Source organism: Ursus americanus, chromosome 5 (genome assembly GCF_024610735.1).
Source record: "Ursus americanus isolate L20-20 chromosome 5, mUrsAme1.1.p, whole genome shotgun sequence".
NCBI classification, from domain to species: Eukaryota; Metazoa; Chordata; class Mammalia; order Carnivora; family Ursidae; genus Ursus; species Ursus americanus.
In genome coordinates this window covers 32,476,625-32,496,529 of record NC_142131.1, presented here as the reverse complement: position 1 = coordinate 32,496,529, position 19,905 = coordinate 32,476,625, and the positions used below count along the sequence as shown (strand labels likewise).

The following is a 19,905-nucleotide window of genomic DNA, read 5'->3' as shown; positions in this document are numbered from 1 at the left end:
TCTCCCTCTGCTGTTTCTCCTGCTTGTGCTCTTTCTCTCTTGCAAATAAATAAGTAAAGTCTTGTTTAGTGTTACCTTAAGGTGTTTAAAGAGCAGTTACATTGGTTTTTATCTTAGGAGAAACTATTAAGTGAGAAATAACAGTTCATAACTAAAGACTAAGTGGGAACCGCCAATTTTCTGTGACATCTACATTGTGCTTCAGGCCACACACCCAGAGTCCTCATCTTCTTTCTAGGCAACAGCAGAAGGAAATGTGTGGGCCAGCAGTGTTTGACAAAGGAAAATATCTGTTGACCTTTCTTTGAATAGAGGAAAGAGAACTGTAACCAGTAAGAAGCAAGATTTGTTTAACACTTGAAATAGAGCTTGGCTGCTGTTTTTATCCTTGAGTGCAGTTTGCTGGCTGTATAAATAGAAAAAAACAGAGCAAGGCTCAGGAGTATGCCTTGTTGGTTGGCCTCAACTTATGTTCTAGGTCTTAATAGCCAGGGGATGGCATACTGAACTGTTAGAATGACTTGCTGTCCCACAGACTGAAATGTCAGCTTTGTTTTTCTGACCCAAAGCTTTGTATTGGACAGCAAGTTTGAAATAACATCAGCTGGTGTCCTACCAGTGGGTAGGAAACCCACAAAAGACAGAGATCATTACAAAATACAGGTTTTCTGTTTAAAAAAGATTGAGGAGTTTTGAAATTAGTGCATGGCAGGTATCAACTAGCTGAGGTTTTAAATGTTTTTCTTGGAAATCTTGACATTTTTCAGTCAGTTACATATACACTCAATATTACTTTCTAGCCTTTTGTTACTTCTGATGGTATCTCATGGAACAAAACTCTCCACACTTCCTTTTTCTGACATTTTAAGCTGGAATTCTCTTCCTTCAGTTGCTAAGGTAACCCAGTGCATGAATGCTAGTGGTGGAGAGAATGTTTTTCAGAATAGGTTCCATGTTAAATTGGTAACATTGTTACACATTACTTAAGCATGTACTCACATATGCATCATTTGTGAAGTTTTAAATCTTTAATTTAAAAATGTTTTCTCTGTCTTCCATTCCATTTTTAGCCATTCATTTTGAAGGAGTGGGTTTTCTGGCAGTAAAGAATTTAACATGGAATTGAGCTCTCAAGGAAAAGGAGCCCCTCATTAAATAATTTGAATTTATTTTTCAGTTTAACTCCTTAACCACATTCTCTGTGTAAGGTATTACATTTTAAAGATGAGAAGGGAGCTTAAAGTTTTCCCTAAAAAATAAGCTTCCTACTTTTATCTGGCACCAATGGGCCTTCGACTAGAATTGAGAATTAAATATTTATTCTCACATCAGAGATAGAGCCTCTGCTCTCTTGTATTCAGGTTACTTTCTCCCTCTCTCATAATTTTCAAGGAAAAATAACGTTAAGTGGAAGCTCTTATTTTTTTCAAACACCCTACTCTAACGTGCTTCCCAAAGGATTCAGGACAGTAGGAGGTCGTGGAATTTACCTCTGGGTAGTATGTCCCACCCCTGCTTCTTTACTCTGGAAACCCTTTAAACGCTGCAGGATGCAAATGACAGTTTCTGATTGCACTCATTACTAAAATTGAATTTGAAAATGACAGTATGCAAGCATTCTGTTAATACTTCAGGTAAAAAAATTTAAATTTTTGCTTTTTTTCTTAGATGTAAGAGTATTTGAATGCTGGCAGCTGTCCTTGTATTAGTTTATCTACAAAATAAATAGTTGGCTTTAAAACTACCCGTGCTTGCAGGTTAAAAGGCTGATGGTTGAAGAGATAGGTGGGAGAGCCTTGGGAAGGAGGTGGGCAGTGAGGCAGATGGAAGGGATGGGATGTTCTTGGGGAAATGACCAACCCGGATCCTTTGGCAGTGCTCTGCTCTGTGGGAGCCAACGAACTGTAAAAGGCTTTGTCTTGACTCTTTAAAACGTGGGCCTTTATGTGAACTTTTGTAGCCGTTGCAGCTTTTATTTTGCAGGTTTGTCATAAGACAGTGGTGTGTGTGTGTGTGTGTGTGTGTGTGTGTGTGTGTGTGTGTGTGTAGGGTGACTTATCAGGCTGACATGTGCAGAGTCTGGTGAGCCTAGCCCTTAGAATTGGTGTGGCTGGCTTCCTTCTGTTCGGTTTCCTCCTCATTTTGTTGACTTACTCAAGTTCTGTCTTTAGTGCCCTTCTTTGTTTTTGCCATCTTTGCCTGTAAGAATTTGAGTTTTGAAGGTGGAACAATCTGGGTTCAGATCCCTGATGCTCCCTGTGGTACCTGAGTGACCTTGGGCAATTGCATGATGGTGTCAAGGCTCAGTTTCTGCACCTATGAAATGGGGATAATCATGAAATGGGAATAATTATAGGCCTTACCTTGTGCAATGGCTGTCAGGATCAAATAAGATAATACGTGTAAGTTGCTTGATAAATGTTAGATGGACACAAGGAATATAAAGTCCTTATGGTCATTGGCACCTAATAAGAATGAAATAAAAAGGTGGTTGTGGTGGTTCATTTCTTTGCTTTCATTCATATGTGACAGCTGCCCATCTGGACTTCTAGTGAACTTTTTTCAACCTTCCCACCCTCAAATCTCATCCCAGGTGGGGAGCACCTTCAACACCTACTTCCTGTTTGCTTTATCCCATCTCTTCTGTGCTCACCAGAATATCCCTTGCTGGGTGTGCCCCTCGTGCTAGAGGATGGGATGAGACTTACTGGAGTTGTAACTCATCCCCATGGGGTTGAATATTTCTCAGTCTAGCTGTTTGGACTTGGGGCTCTGGCTTCCACTGTAAGGGCAGTGAGTGGATCCTGCCCAGCTATAGATGAGAAGTCGGTTTCCTGATCGAGGTTCAGTTCAGACTCTCAGTGTAGATTTCAAAAGGCCATTGCCAAGATATGAGGAGTCTACACTTGTTCTGTTTGTCAATAATAAAATTAGACTGTGGGGTGCCTGGGTGGCTCAGTCTGTGAAGCATCTGCTTTCGGCTCAGGTCATGATCCCAGGGTCCTGGAATCAAGCCCTGCATCGAGCTCCTTGCTCAGCAGGGAGCCTGCTTCTCCCTCTGCCTGCCGCTCTGCCTACTGTGCTCTGTTAAATAAATAAATAAAATTAAAAAAAAAATTAGACTGCAGTGTATTTTCATTTGTCTCCCAACAAAACAGGGTTCCTGAAGGGTCAGTTGGGAGGATGTGTGGTAATTCCACAGGCTCCCCTGTGGTGTGAGGGGAAAGAATGCTCAGTGCATAGTAGGCTGTCAGCAAACATCTAATGAATGAATAAATGCAAGCATGAACCAGAGCTTGAAGGAATATTAACAAATGATTTTAAAAAATCTAGCGCACAGACTGGAAAGTAAGTATGACATAATTGTTGCTTATGGCGCCTAATGACTGCCTGCTGCCCAGGGCATGAGGCTGTGGCACGTTTGTCTCAATGGCACATCTGGTATCTTACACAGATGCAGTTATAGCTCCTCCTAAGCAGACAGCTGGTTGCCTTCAATTATGCCTTTAAATTACAACCAGAGGAAAACCGTTTGGGAGTATATCATGTCTCTATTTAGTGACAGTTGTACTTTTTGTACGGAGAACATCAGACAAATGTTTATTACTGAGAAGTCCCCCCAATACTGGCTTTCATCGTTCTTGGCAACCTTGTCTCATATGGTGTTTTCATTACGTCCCCCTGACACTCCTGGGTATTAAGCTGGGAAGATAACACTCTTCTTCTCCAGATCAAGCACCTTAAAATTTGAGAATTAAGTGGTCTTTCCACAGCTGCGTTTCTGTAAGTGTGAGAATCCACATCTTTCAACTCGTTTGTCTGTTTGCCTTTGCACTGTATGGTATTGTGTCTGGATTCTTAATATATTCTATTAATGCTCACATTGTATCGTTCAGCCTGGACATGTCCCCAGATAGTGAAGGCCAGAAACTGGATTGCCATCTTTGAGTTCTCATAAGGACTTTTTAATATTTCAGTTCAACTAGTTCCACAAGGTAAAGTATAACCACCCTATAAGAGATGCAAACTCCATAAAGTGCATTCCAGCACTGTGTATTGCAATGTGAATTTTATGGAATGAAGCTGTGTGATTGATGTTTTCCCAGATTGGCAGTGAGGGGTTGTAAGCTGAGTGTCTCAAATATGCCTGATGCAGAAAAGACATTTCAAGAAGCTAAAACCCACCCTTAGGCTTGTTACACTTCTCTTCTTCTCCCTTTGGCTTTACCACCCAGCCATGCCTGCCATGTTGGTATCGTGCTCCTTCGGGTGTTCTGTTTCCCTATCTTTCCTATGAACTTGTTGATATTTGCAGTTCCTTTTCTGGACTCAACAACCTCTGATCTTCTGGGTGGAGGGGTGATTTTTTTTTTATACACCAAAGCCCTGATTAGACCACTTAAATGAAAGATGCCATAATACATGGTCTCTCCTCCCATTCCATTGAGAGTCCTGAAAAAATAGGAGATTGTATGTGATGTTCATGCCACATACTCCCTTCTGCGCTCTGTAAAATTTTTGGCAGTATTTTTTTCATTCTCTTCACTTCTTGCTCATCACTTTGGCATTGTTTAAACGTGTAAATTTTCAAGTTGTGATACATGAGGGAGGTTGTAAGTCCAATACTTATTTCTATTCATAGTCCTTGTGTCTATGACTAGAGCTGTAACTCATGTCACAGTGGTTTCACAGGCCAGATGTTCATTCCAAATGAAAGTGGGCTGGCAGGATGGTGTTCAAAGACAAGAGAAAGACAAGGCAGTATGGTGTTCAAAGACTTGGCATCCACAGGGGCATATAATACTAGTTTCATCTAGTGTTTGTCTACTGAATGACTTAGATGCAAAGACTGAGACCGCCATAAATATATATATGGTTTGGAAATGAAAGTACTACTTACTTCAATGATTTGGATGTATGTGAGTTAAATATATTTTGTTCATAAACTTACCGTGTTGAATACGTTTCAATGGCTCCACTCAGGTGTTGTGAAACATTAGTAAATCCTACAAAGTAGATGTACTCCTGAATTAAACTGCATTTAAAAGCATTTGCTTCTAGATTATGTCCCTATCACATTTATCTTTAATATTTTGCTTTCAGTGTTTAAGGATATATCTTGGTTTGGGAGCAAGTATTGTAGATGAAAAATAACTTGTGAAAGTCACAGACTTTTTTTGTTATCCATTGGTGGAGTTTTTAGCTAATAGATCTTACGAGATGATAGGGAAGACAGTGGTATAAAAAGGAAGCATAGATAGGTATTTTGTTAACCACTTACTTAGAGAAAGTAGCAGATCTTAACCCTGGCATTGTATTAAAATCACTTGGGAATCTTTAGAAAAAATTAAGGCTTGGGTCCCACCTCTGGAAATTCTGTTTTAATTGTCCTGGGGCTAGAGCCTTAAATGCAGCTTCCTGTGTGTGTTTTGTGGGGGGGGGGGGGGTGAAGACCTATGGGCACCATTGGACCCCAGAAGTAGCTACAGTCTCCTCCATTTATGGTCTCCTCTTTATCCCAGAGAAATGACCCGAACTTGTAGAATAACCTTTTCCTTGCTTTTCCTTAAAGTTCTACTACCTATGTGTTCTTAAATAGTATGCCGTAGTTGTTCACTTTGTAAAATTTCATTTTAATCAAAACATATTCTGTGTACTCTTTTGTGACTTTTCCGCAACAACATTGTATTTCTTAGTTTTTTTTTTTTTTTTTTTTCTGTGTTAGTCTGTGGTTTTTATTGTTGTTAGGATACTAGCGTGATTATACTGCAGGTTATTCTGTCATTGGTGGATGTTGAGATCACTTCTGTTTTTGGACAATGTTACATTTTTATGTATGTTTGCTGCTGCATACAAAGCATGTGCTCACTAGGGTTTATATGTGGGAATGGAAATGCTCAGTCAGTGAAGACTCCAGTTCCTTCAAATTTATTCGATGACGGCAATGTGTTTTCCAAAGCGTTTATGCCAATTTACATTTCCTGTAGCAGTGACTGTGGGTTCCTGAGGGCTTGATAATTTATTTTTCAATCTTCTGCTATCTCTAGACCTCGTGAAGCGATGATGGTCCCAAATTTGGACTGAACACTATATAAAATCACTTTCCTTTAGCAACAGCTGTACCAGCTGTTTCAGCTCCTGTGTTCAAACGCTCTGGGAGGCCCCTTCGTGGGCGCTGTATTTCATGGATCCTTGATCCTCAGTAGGTCAGGGCTGGGATGAATACTCTCAGGACCTTGGGTCTTTGCTGCGACTGCCTTACTTTCTGGGCACAGAAACTGAGATGCGGCGGAATGAGAGGCATGGGCTTTGAGCCTCCTTCCCTGTCTGGGTCAGACGAGCCTCCCTCTGTGCCGTGATGGGAAATGCTGATTGAATGGCCCAGCCTACTCACTTCTTTGTGTCTGGGTGATTTTGTTCCTAGGATGTGACAAGTCATACCTGCTAATGTTTGCCATTAGAACAATTACAAGTAATTCTGTTTTAGTAACATTAGTTCGCATAACTCCTGGCTACACAGGCTGGTTACACAGGAAGAGACATATTTATTTGGTTAAAAATATATTTTAAACACCCCCCCACTTCTGCCAGATTGTATAACCCCTTTTCACAGCTTGTTTTCCTGACCGCTGTTAAGAATCTGAAACTCTATAACAAGCAGAATTATTTATATATGTCATGGTGTTTCCTATTTCAGGCTGTTTGCCTGATTCTGGGCTCTGAACTTTCATACTGAATGAGAAAGCTCTCTCTTGAAACCTCTTGGTCAGCTTCTTACTTGTTTTCTTCACACATCAGAAGATCCTTTCTCCCCTGCCTTCCCACCTTCCCAGAGAGTGGGTAGATTGGGAGGGAGGGAGGGAGAGAGGGAGAGAGGAACCGTTTCAGCAGTGACCTGTTCTTTCCCGCAAGTTTGCTGTTCTGCCCTGTGAACTAGATGTGAGATTGGATCCCAAGGAGGAATTGGGGAGCTGGACTAGCAGAACAGGCCTAGAAAGTATTCCAGAGGCGGAAGCAACTTCTCCTGCCATCCACACTGTCAATCAGGTTGAATAGAGTGAACTCCTCCCCAGGGTCAAGGATATGTGGGGTACTGCCCCAGGCAGTGTAAGGAGTTCCATTTAAATGGTTGACGGCATACCTGCCTTTACCAATAGTTTCATTTTAAAAGGAAGTGCAAAAGGTTTTGATCTTTTTCTTGGAAGAAAATTGTATCCCATAGAACCATGCAGTATTTCTTAGAAGATCGAGATTGGGATTTGTGACTTAGAAATTCCGTTCGAGGGTGGCTGGTTATGATCTCATGCTGACATACATGTTGGGGAGTGTACTTGTGCATTTGTGTTTGTTTTGTTACCTGATCCTAACCAGTCTCCTCCTCGTTATTATTTAAGAAGGAAAAAAAAAAAAAAGGAAATGTTCTCAAGCATGCCTTGTTGGGAATCTGTTAAGCATGAAAACCCTACCTTCTAATAAAATGAGTTTAAAGGTCAAAAACTTAAAGGGTAAAATAAAGATAAGTTCTTCAATAGCCGTTTGAAGATATCAGGACTATTAAGCAGCTATCTGGCAGGTGTGCCCTGCTGCGTGTTTAGATGTTTTGGCATTTCAGATGTCATCTGACAGGGGGTGGGGGGCTGTGCTGTGTCACACAGACAGGTGATGGAGCAAATGCATGGTGAAGTTGGTGGTAATTCACTGTGAGGGCTTATTTACATGTTGGAAATATAAGACTTCACTTTCTTGATCTGGATAAAGAAATAATATAAACCACTAAAAATGTGAACTAAGCAGTTTTCTTCTGCATTTGTGCAGTGGGTATTTTCTTCTGATTGTTTCAAATTAGAGTGGTGTGGGATGCTGGCTCCCCAAATAGCATCCCCACAGTCTGCGGGTGAGACAAAGCTGAGCTAACTGCCTAGCGTGGTAAGGGAGACCACCTCCATGGGGCCTCAGTGGCCTCTTGCAGGGGAAGGGCAGGAGTTTACTGCGTACCTGAAGGTTGGTTTAATGCAGGTCTTCTAATGCAGAAGAGGGGTCATGGGCAAGGCAGGGAGTTGGATTAGGATTGGACAGGGATCATGGTATAATAAATATTGGTGCTGCTGATTCTTTTTACAGGAGATTTGATGGGTCTTGAAGGAATGATGAACATAGAATCATTTGCCCAGGGAAGAGTCTCCTGGAGTAGTAAAGTTACACTAATGAAAACAATGGAAAAGTAAAGTCGTGTTAATGCAGACTGCCAACTGTGTGAAGAAGCAGTTAGTTTTTGTCCTCAGTGTCCAGACTCTGAGAATATGTAGTAGTTTTTGTTCACAGGTTTTAGTCGAGGTATCAGAGGTGGAACTAAGAATGATAAATGCTCCAAATAGCAGCTGCAGTCATATCCCAAAAGTTCACTTTCATAGGTACTCATCAGGGGAAGAGCCCCTTGGTCCTGTATTCATTCATGCATTCATTCATGCATTCATTCATTCAATATGCAGATATTTTTAGACACATACATGTGCCGGGCACTATATTGGGGTAGAAGACGGATGGGATCCCTCCCCTTTTCCTGCAGTGCAGTGCAGTGTGCTCTAGACATGTTTGCCATTAAAGCTGCAGCCAGTAACATTATTTAACCTGAGCGTATATGCAATTCACATTCTCATCGCATGCTTATTCCAACAGATCTAGATTGTTAGGATTTGCAGGTTTAGTTTGTGAAGATAAGAGTTGTTTTAAGGTATGTCTTGATGTCTGGGGAGTTCATGGGCCTACCTTTTTTTTTTTAACGTAAGCAAATTTATTCTTTTCCCTATTTCCAGTGTAATATTTATCATGAGCCAGCTGTGTTCCGGGCACTGAGTATTGCAGTAGAAATACAGGTGTACAAACTGTATGCAAATAAGGCAATCTGAACATACACAAAGAATGGAGATTTTAATAGTTGCCCTTCAACGCCACAAATACTGGATGACTTCAGTTGGTCAGTATTATGTTAGGTGTTGAGAATAATAAAACCCCTCGGCCTGTACAGTGATATACTCCATAAGGTAAAAGCTGCAGACAGCACCATGAAAACTCAGACACACGGATTAACCAAGAGCCCTTTGTCAAGGACCATGTGAAGAGGCACGGGCTGAGTTGTCGAAGCAAAGCACTAGGGGGGTCGCCAGCCCTGAAGTAATCCCAGAAATGTAGTAGATGCACCCGAGCACCTCCGTGAAGTTGGAGAATGACCGTGGTCTCAGGTTTTCTGGACGTGGGAAACCATTTCTGTCCTGGCTTCTCGTTGGGTGGGGGGGAGCACCTCTGAGGGTGAAGAGTGGAAGCAGGGACTCCGTCACGGTTGTGGCCTCCGAGAGACTGCCTTCCTGAAGTAACAGCATGCCTGTCCTTCAAGGGCAACTGGGTGTGTTTCTGCAGGATGGTGTGCTCCTCGCGCTTGTTTTCCGGGGCTGACTTTACAGCACATGCGAAAGGCGATGTGCATGTGTGCTGTAGTGAGTGGAAACAGCACTGTACCAGCAATGGGCAGGCCAGGCCCCAGCACCCCCTGGCTACCTACACTGGGACAAATCACTCGGCCTGTCCACAGCAGTAAAATGGGGGCGCCTGGGTGGCTCAGTCGCTTGAGTGTCCAACTCTTGATCTCACTCACTTCAGATCTCAGGGTTGTGAGTTCAAGCCCCATATTGGGCTCCACACTGGGTGTGGAGCCTACTTAAAATATGGTGTTTGGATTAGATGCTTTTAATGGTTCCTTCCAGTTCTGACATTCTTACTATGTCTAAATCTATGGTATAAGAGATAAAACATATGAGACAAAGTTTTTTAAGTGAAAGAACTAATACCGTTTGTTTTTATTCTCAGTTTCTTTATGCAGAGAGTCTCTTCTACACCTGGCTATGAGATGGGGCCTACCTAAGCTCTCTCATTTCCTCTTGGGCCTCCCTGGGGGAGTTCAGGCTTTGTCTTTACCCAACGAAGAAGGTGCCACACCATTAGACTTAGCCTTACGAGCCGGACACTCCAGGCTGGTGGAAGACATCACAAAGTGAGTTTGGCTACTTGATAGATTTATTCTCTCTTGATTTGTTTCTATAAAGTGTTCCAAGTACCATGGGAGAGTGGAAACAACGAGACCACAAGCTAATGTTGGTTTATAATTTACCATTGGTACTCTATACTTTATATGAGCAGATATACAGATAATATTTGGTATCAACATTTCATGGAGGGGGAGTTAGGGAGAAAAATGTCTTGAAGAGCTTCGTAGGGGACTGCAGTCAAGAAAAAAGTTGGGAAATAATAGCCTAACCCCTACTTATCTTTCAGGTATCACCTTAAATAACACTGCTTCAGAAAGCCATCCGTGTCAGGGTCTTTAATGATTATGATTAATTTACAATATGGTGATTAAAATTATTAATTCACAGTATTAATCATAATTTATTATTTTAAATATAGTCATCGTTTGTTACCTAGGTCTCCATCCTGTATCACCTGAGGGCTGAAAGTATTTGTTTACCCACTGCAGTATTTCTAATACAGGTTCAGCCTGTAACACTCATTGAAAGAATATAAATTTTTGTTGAATCGTTAACAGACAAACCCTAAGATACGATGTGGTTATTAGGATCTAGTGAAATAATGTAAAGGAAATAATAAAGCAAAAGAACTCTAAGGTTTGCTGTGTTCGTGATGATTATCAGCATTTTCAGTGAATGAGGAATGTGTGGTTTATTACTTAGAATGGTTTAGATTGGTCATTCTTATGAAAAGGGGATTCGTGTATAGTGATTTCCTTTAAAGATGTTAAAAAATAAATGGGAAAGTACCTTGAAAATTACAAAGTACTACATAAATATCATCCGAGTATTATTATATGGTATGTCTTGATGGACTGGTTTTTCTTGTTTGGCTCCTGAAACTCAATGTAATTAATTTATGGTTTTATGGTACATAATGGATATTGGAGTACAAGTTAGAACTTTGTTTATTTTTGTTCTACTGTGGTCACATGACCACCAACCAAGGGAAGAGTGCATCAGAAGGAATTGTTCTTTTGTTGGCTCTAACATGACCCCACTTGCTTGGCCCAAAAGGCCAAGGCAGGACTACTTTCTTTGACTTAGTCATTGTGGATGGCTCATTGTTAGATCAAAGTCCTGGCTGACTTCATCTTGGGTAGCTTAGTACCTTTCTACTGTCTCCAGGACTGGAAGATAATATGTTCTTTAAAAGTTTGCACGACTAACAGATCTATTCATGAACGGTATTAGCAGTAGACTGTCAGCTAAATTCTGAGTATATGGTGAAGCTTCCATTTTCTAAATCAATAATGATCTTTTTGCTCAGGCTCAGAGTCTGTTTACTTCGGTGGCATGTTAGCATGGGGAGTTGTTTTCTACAAGATTCTAGTAATTAATATCAGGAGTGTGGGAAGATGCCCCAAATCTTAAGAGTAAAGGATCTCTCTTGATTGTTCCATATGAAGGAGATAACATTTGTTTGATTGGAAGTAGATTAAATATTCGTGAAGTGTACATTCATTAATAAAATGGGGTCATGTAAGAAGAGGAAAGAGGCATAGAGCTAGCTCTGTGAAGTGAGGAACCTGGGAGCAGTCGTGGGGATGTGACAGCATGGTGAGGTGGGCTGCTGTCTGGAAGCACTAACATTTTCCTGCTAATGCTCCTTTACTGTTCCAATTGCATCACCTTGTGAGCCATTCAGAATATTATACTAACCAGGAAGCCTACGTATAGCTAATAAATGTGCAATTGTTGTTGGCCAAAACAGAACAGAAAGTAAGTTTATTTTCAAGAATTAAGTTTGGGAATATTGTTCCTTTGTTTATGGATATTTTCAAGCATACAACAAGATCAAATGTGTGCATGTTTTAATTTGCATGATAAAATGATTTACAACAGTGGACCATGGTGCTATGAATATCCCATTGTTTGTAACATCCAAACCTCACCGTGCTCCCCGGAGATCCTATCTGTTTTCCACTGTAATCACCTAATAAGCTGTCGGCTGCCAGCTAATTTGTTCTACCACATGTGACCCCGTTAAAGCAAGAGGCATCTTTCTGAATTAAAAAGAGAATGAAATATTGAGGTAAAATACTATGTTTAAAAGTCAGTAGTTTCATTAGTTCTGTAAATACCTGTAAAGTATGTAGCGTTTGTGAATAGCTTCTCAACTGGCATCTTTCTAGGTGGAAGACAGTGGCTTTATTAGCATCTGTTTACATGATCTTAAGTACATATTGTCAGTAGATGGCGTTCATGGATTGTTTTGCCAGTTGGGTTGGTAATACTGGGGGCCATGAGGGTAGTGGGATCTGGGGGTTGATGTCTCCGAAGCTGCCAGTGGGTTTTGATTTGTGACATTTCAGTTTCCAGGGCAGACGATCCCCAGGCTTCTCCCGAGTACAGCTCAGCCAACAAGGCTTCCTGCAGTATATTCACTCATCAGAGACGCTGACCCTGACGTTGAACCACATAGCCGAGCACTTGTTGGAGGCAGATATTAAACTCTTCAGGAAATACTTTTGGGACAGAGCCTTTCTCCTCAAGGTGTGTGTCTCTTCATTCTAGTATATAATAACTTGTACTCCTTGAGAGTACACACTGCAAACTCATTATTTTGGAAACCATGTTTTGGAGGGTAGCAGTTTTTTTTTTTTTTTTTTTAAGATTTTATATATTTTTTGTCAGAGGGGGAGAGAGAGAGAGAGCACAAGCAGGGGAAACGGCAAGCAGAGGGAGAAGCAGGCTCCCTGCTGAACAAGATGCCCGATGCAGGACTCGACACCAGGACCCCGGGATCATGACCTGAGCCGAAGGCAGACGCTTAACTGACTGAGCCACCCAGGCGTCCCCTTAGCTACAGTTTTCAATCATGTTTTAGTTCTCTCCTCATAACAGTTTTTCCTGTTAACCAGAATGTTGAGAATTTAGTTCTAGAACTTGGCTAAAATTAATAAGGCAACTTGGAAATTTAAATGTCCTACAATTGCATCCAGATATACTCAAAAGAATAAAAATTGTTTTCATACATCCCATTTACAAAAAAAAAAAAAAAAAAGTATTTTCCTGTTTCAGTTTTGTTTTGTAATCAGGAAGCAGCATTCCCTGATGCCCTTTTCAGGCAAGCTTGGCAGTTACCCTCACCAAAAGACTAGGGTTTCAGGGTTACGGCTGACCCCAGGACATCACGTGAGCTGCTTGTGTTTGGCCCTGTGCCTATGTGGTGAGACCTCTAAGGACCCTAGGTACTCAGGCTCCCATCTCTTAGTGCCTCCCAGTATGTATGTGGTCTGGTCCACCCTGTAATTCCATGGTGGGTCCTAGAAGAGACAATACTGCATCTTGGGAGTAAGGCTGGTGGGAGTTAACAGCTACAAAGGGTAGGTGAGTGGGCACTTGTTTCCTGCCCCTTTGTGGTTTGGTGAAATGTGTATATTTTCATGGTTTTTTGTTGCTGTTGTTACTCTGGCCTCAGGATGTTGTTCTGAAATGGTCAAGAGCAAGGCACTTGATACGCTGAGTTTAATTAATAACATGCCTATGAAGGTTCAGGGGTCTGGGCTGTTTGTAGGGCTGCCTGCCCAAGTATGCCCATATGTTCATTTGGGAACAAGTGTGGATGCAGTCTTGGGCTGTTTCACCGTTTGGCACATCAGTATATAATTCTGTGGCTCTTCATAGTTCACTGTCCATGCAGTAACCATTTGAAAAGAAAATGCAGAGAGCTCCAGGAGGGCACTCTGTCTCTGAGGCCCCCAGCTTGGTCTCAGCCAGGGTGGCTTGCTGGCTTGCAGAGCAAGGCCTGTGCTCGTCCTGGGTCCTCCCTGTGATGGGGGTCCTGCCCTCCCTGGACCCCTGTGTCTTACGGCATGGGTAGGGGTTGCTCAGGATGGGCACCTGCATAAACAGTGACTCTTCTTTACAGTTTCAAGATTTTCTGTTCTTCTGTTCCCTCTTTGGTTCTGAATGTCCTCCAGGCAGCTTTACCCGCCCTGTCTTTCCAGACCTCCCCAGACTGTCTGGCTTGTCCCAGCTCCCAGACCCACGTTTGTGATTTCCATCTCCTTTGTCACATATCTGAAGCCTCCAACTATTTTCATTGATTTTTTTTTTCCTTCTTAGGCTCTAGAAGATCAAGAAGCCAGGCCGGAGGAAAGACGAGACATGCCGTCCAGTGCTGCGGAAGGTGAAGAAGGTACACAGGCTCCTTCCCCACACTGAGGAACTGGGAAGGTGCTCAGGACTGACACGTTTGCTGGTGGTTGAAGTGGGTAGTGAAGCACAGCAGGGACTTGGGGACTCAGACAGGATCAGGGATGTAGGACACAGGGACCCTGGCTCCTCTGACAGTGTGGAACAATGTAAAGTGTCTCCACTTTTTATTCAGTTAGCATTTACTGAGTGCTCTTGGCCAGGCCCTGCGCCAGCTTCCCCCACCATCTGGCTCTTAAGGGTGCTCTCCCGACTCAGAGTATGCTCCTCACGTTCACATTTGCTGTGTTCCTTCCAGGCTGTCCTTCATCGGTCTGTGGTCCCTCCGCGTGTTCCACCTTTGTGGAGCCCTGCTCTGCCCTGGGCTAGTCAGTCTTGAAGGGAATGGAGATTGTGTAGGTGTTGTTGTCAAGAGATACGGAGATGACCGCTGGCATGCAGGGCTGAAGGCAGGGGGTGCTGGACGTCCGTCAGGGTGCAGACAGTCATACCCAGGCCGGGTTGTCCTGCACAGTTGTTGACGGTCCTCATGGGGCTTCGGAGACTGAGTGAACATATCTCCTTGTGGGAGTCCACAGCAAGAGGCATATTCTTAATAATGCATTATTGAGGGATGCCTGGGGGGCTCAGTCGGTTAAGGGTCTGCCTTTGGCTCAGGTCAGGATCCCGGGGTTCTGGGAGCAAGTCCCGCATCAGGCTCCCTGCTCAGCAGGGAATCTGCTTCTCCCTCTGCCTGCTGTTCTCCCTGCTTGTGCACTCTCTCTGACAAGTAAGTAAATTTTAAAAAAATCTTTAAGAAAATAATGCGTTATTGATCCCTCAGTTGTATATAACACCCAGCTCATCTGCAGGAATCCTGTACTCTTCTTTATTTTCTCCAATGTGGCAGTTTATCTGGGCATGCAGTCTACTTCATTTCACGCTTTTTCCCCTTTTCCATATACACATAGGTCTGATCTGTTCACGAGTCTTCGTGATAGACACAAGTTTTGATTCTGGGGAGCATTCTTACCTTTATTCTTAAATAGCTCTGACTCTTGAACAGATTCTGATTCCATGTCTTGTTTTTCACTTTTATCCCAAGTCTTAGTAATTGTAGGAGTCTGACTTCGTCATTATGTCTTATAAGGTAGTTAGGGCAAACGTTTTATATATTGAAATCCATATTATCTGATTATCAGTTATTTCCTTTTCCTTTATATTTTAGAATATTTTTTTATTTTTTGAAATTACGTGTGAGGATAAGGTTATACATATTAAGGTATGGTTACATTATTCAATTTCAGGAGAGTGGAGGGGCATTGCAAACTGTCTGTAAAGGGACAGTAGTCTGAGAGGGCTGAGAAACCCCCATGCTGGATGCTGGATTAGGGAGAAAAGATAGGACAAGACCCTTGTGATTCTGCTTGTATTTGGCAACATAGACGAGTTGTATTTCACTTATTTGTCAGGTAGTAAAATCTTAAACTCTTGGCCCCCATGTTTGTTAAAAAGTAGTCTTGAATAAGGAAGATTTGTAGCAAGTTGTTGGAAGTCTGTGCGGCCCATACCTCCTGTGCACACTCCTGGGTTAAGCTCAGCAGCTGGGCTTGCTGTTCGAGCTGGACCTGCTTGGGCCCCCGTGGGGTTGCCTTCACGCCTGTGTTCTATAGATGATGTGCTGGCGGCTCTGAGGGAGTGGTGGCGGGTCCTGCCTGCCAAAGGAGGCGGTGGGTCGCTTTATGCTTTCTCCTAAAGACCTGTAGGAGAAACCTCTTTCTGGTTTCACGTCAGAAGTGCTGCCTTCTCCTGAACATTTGGCGTGCTTTTAGGGCTCTAACTGTAACTTACAAGGTGTTTTACTTGGAGCTGGTTGACAAAAACACACAAAAACTTGGTGCTAAGTTTCTGGCCTGCAAATGTGTAGGGTACTGTTAACTGTGTTTTTGTGTGACCCTTATTTATGAAGCTCTCATCCTTGCTTTTTTTCTTGTGATTTTTGCTTGTGTGTTTTCTTCGCTTCTCATCCACCTTTAAACTAATTTAGAGCAAAGTAGGATCTGAATAAGTGTTTAAATTCTTGCCCTTAAGGGGCTAACAGTTGGGATTGGGGCAGAAAAACAAGCTGCCCCAGTGCATTATGATAAGTACAACAGGAGTCATATGCAAACCATGCTGTGAGAAATCTGTGGCGTGTGATGGTGGAGTGGTCAGGGAAAGCTTCCTGGAGGAGGCGACCCTGGAGCTGTGATCCAGTGGCGGGAAAGAAATTCCAGACAATGGAAATGTACACAGTGCAGAGTTCTGAATCACATGATGAATTGAGGGAGATGCAGGTCATTTTGTAGTCCTGTTGATTAGGGGCGTGTGTGTGTGATGCCAGTAACACAGGCTTGGGAGCGAGGCATATTGACCTGGTTTGTACACAAGGGAAGGAACTGGGACTCCAGCCTGACAGCCGTGGGAGCTGTTTCAAGCAACTTAGGTTAGATTATTACTTTCAAAAGTCACTGTGAGAATGTGGAGAGTGGTTTGGAGGGGTCAGCAGCGTTTGTGGGGGTGGGGGGAGCACTGATGTAAATAATGTAGAAAAAGGTCTGCACCACAGAAGTGTAATGATTGTGGAGAGGTGGGGACAGATGGGTACTGCCCTGAAGGTGGAGGATGTCACGTGGGTGTGTCAGTGTTGAGGGAGGAGAGCGATTCCTCCAGTCCTTGTGTTCTCTAACTGGGCTAGACCTCACGGGAAGCAGGATCATGACAAAAAACGGACCCCATTTTAGATGGGTTGAGTTCGATGGGTCTAGGAGCAGCTAAGGTAATACACCTGAAGTCAAGCAGTAAGCAAAACATAGGAACTCAAGTGCTCTGCCTTCAAATCATTAGTGTGTGTATTGTATAGACCTTCTAGGCAATGCTTTGATTTGTATATTCTTGGAGGACACATTAGAAGCTGTTTGCAGGTTCCAGCAGAGGGCAGTATTCAACTAAAGTGAAACGACTCAGTTTTTGTCCATTCGTAAACCTGTAGGCAACTCAAAGAACAAAGCATTTTGAATGTCAAAGTCTGCTTTATACCCCTTCTTCTTGAAACCCCAAAAGCGAACTTTCCCTTTGTGACCTACTAGAAGATTCTTAAGAGATCATGTTTTTCTGTTCCTCCAGGGGCAGTGAGTGGAGGGGGAAGACCTAAGCTTGTATCTGTAACTGCTTGTATCTCATCGATTAAAAGATGAGAGCGTTGTCCTGGAAATGGGCTTTACTGTCCCCGTTAGTGTGATAAATGGTGTCATTATTGTCTGTGAGCCAATTATGTTTCCATAGTTTTGTAATTGTAATCATACTCCCAGAAGATGGGAAGTTTGGCCAAAAAGTCTCATTTTTAAGCTGCTCAGATGAATAAGCTAATTATTAGTATCAATCCACCAACTGACTCTTTTATGCCTTGCTTTCTTTGCTCCTGTTTGATCTCTTATTTTAGGATTTCCTGAAGAACATTGTTCAAAATCCCAATCTTGGGAGATGCTTTGAAAAATAAGGATTCTTTGACCAAATAAGTTAAAAATGCAGTCTATGAGACCTCCATTCCTTGGGGAAATTGAGAGTACATTTAATGTTTTTCAGCTTCTAGTTAAGTCTTACAGTCATGACTCCTGTGCCACATTATGGAATAGTTCTCTAAATGGTTCACGCAAGAATCCCCCTTTAATGGTTCTTACACCATCTCATGGAGGAAGGAACATGGGGGATGCTGCTCTTCCTCGTCTCTACTGCTCCTAACCTTTCCTTCCTTTTCACCACCACCTGGGTCCTTGCCATCCATTAGTAGGGTAGTGGGTGATGCTAGCACCGGGAGCTGGGCGTGGGAGGTGTTGGTAGAAGTCCTCACGGTCGTCATGAATACTGAGAACACCCACGTCTTGCCACACGCCCCGCTGCACTTTAGGATGTTGTTTGGGAGGCTCATGACTGCCTAGAGTCCCTGGGGCCATAAAACAAACAGAACCATCGCAATACCATTGACCATTACAGGACTCCATTTTGTTGTATATTCTTCTGTAGTTAAAAAAACAAAACTAAAACTGTGTGTGATTTGCTGTCTCAACTTCTGTGTTAATAGTCCCCCCCCCCTTTTTTTTTTTTTGGTTTCTCTCCATTTATTATGTTCCGCATTTTCATTAGCAAGGAAATGGGGAGTTGGGACTGGAGCGTGACTTGTAGTCACAAAGGACAGGGGGCAGAATCCTCTTTTGCAATACTGAAGCAGGAGTTCCCTGCAGGGCAGAGAGGCTTCCTCTTCATGACCCCTTGAGAAAGGCGGGAGAGTCGATCCAAACACAGGGCACAACCTAGGCAGGCAGGTGGGAGTCCTGCAGGCTCACTGACTTACCCATTCAGTGAGTGTTTGAGTGCTCATTTGCTGACAGGCAGTGTTCTAAGCACTGGTGACATAGCAGCAACCGAAAAGGCAAAGGGAGAAACCCTGATCTCGAGGAGCTGACTTTTATATAATTGCCCTTCAGTATTTGTGAAGTGCTGGGTACTGTTCTAGGTGCTGGGAATGCAGCTGTGAGCTGAGCAGAATTTGGGCATGCATGCGTGCCCATCATGGCGTGCACTTGCCGGTGGTCCCTGAGAGGGACATTTCTGGGTGTCGGGAGTGTATTTTTCCAATTTTATACACGAGGAAGTGGCAGCACAGAGAGATCCCAGAACTTGTCTGAGGTAAGGCAGCTTGCCCAGGCAGTCAGAAGGTCAGGCAGGTGCATTCTCTTACATGTCACCCTGTAGACTATCCACCACCCTTGGGTAACAGAACACTTAGCCATGTGGTCTTGGTGCTGCTGGTGGAGAGTTCTCTCCAGTGTTTGTGTGACGGAGACATGCAAAATTGGAATCATTGGTTTGAAATGAGCTTTCTTCCACATGGCTGACCTGTCTCATGAAGTTTTTACAAGCAAGATTTATGGCCCACAGGCACAGGCATGTCTCGATGACACACACGGGCTACAGGCAAACTCTGCTAAAACCTCAGCTCTGCCATGATCTGGCTTTGGAACATTGTGCAGGTTATTCAGCTGTGTTTCCTTTTGTGCAAAATGGTGGCGTTAGGTGTATCATTTAATACTTCATAGTGAGGCTTAAACGAGAAAATACGGTTAGAGCCCCTGGACTAGTATCTGACCATCGATGCTTGGCCACTGCGAAGCACCATAGCAGTGCTAGCTCGTTTTAAGTGCAAGTTGTAGCATGTGCTAGGGTGGATTTTGTGGTAATCATGCGTGTGTTGGGATACCACGACGTAGTTCTTCCTGTCACAGCAATGAGGTGAGCAGATTTTTTTGTTTGAACGTTCTTTAGATGAGGATGCAGCCCTTCTCTGCGTACTCTGGGTGAGTGAAATGTGAAGAGGGAGTTGGGTGGGGGACGCTCCTTCTTGAGTATCTCCTGTGAGTTATTGGGAAAACAAGAGGGCTTTTATCTATGCAAGATTTCCTTTCCAAAATTCTTCCTTTTAAATACTGTAACTGAATGCTTTTTTAAGAAGTGTTGAATATGGTTCCAATGTCTGTCAAGATACAGGTCCTTTACACCAGGATGGCTGGGACCTGAGGTGTTGGGGATTTCAGGCCAGCAATTAGGCTGTTCTGTGGGGTTGGTTACTCAGTTGGATGCAAAGTTCTTA

At 43.0% G+C, this 19,905-nt stretch overlaps 1 protein-coding gene across 3 annotated transcripts in view; it reads left to right on the top strand.

Moving 5' to 3' along the window:
• ARHGEF28 (Rho guanine nucleotide exchange factor 28) overlaps positions 1–19,905 on the top strand; it is a 297,126-nt gene that overhangs the window by 137,718 nt on the left and 139,503 nt on the right. For all 3 annotated transcript variants that reach the window (XM_087862079.1, XM_045809753.2, XM_087862080.1), the window contains exons 5-7: positions 9,862–10,045; positions 12,395–12,575; positions 14,151–14,223. In XM_087862079.1, the coding sequence (XP_087718205.1) occupies positions 9,862–10,045; positions 12,395–12,575; positions 14,151–14,223 (438 nt within the window). The remainder of the gene's footprint in view (positions 1–9,861; positions 10,046–12,394; positions 12,576–14,150; positions 14,224–19,905) is intronic.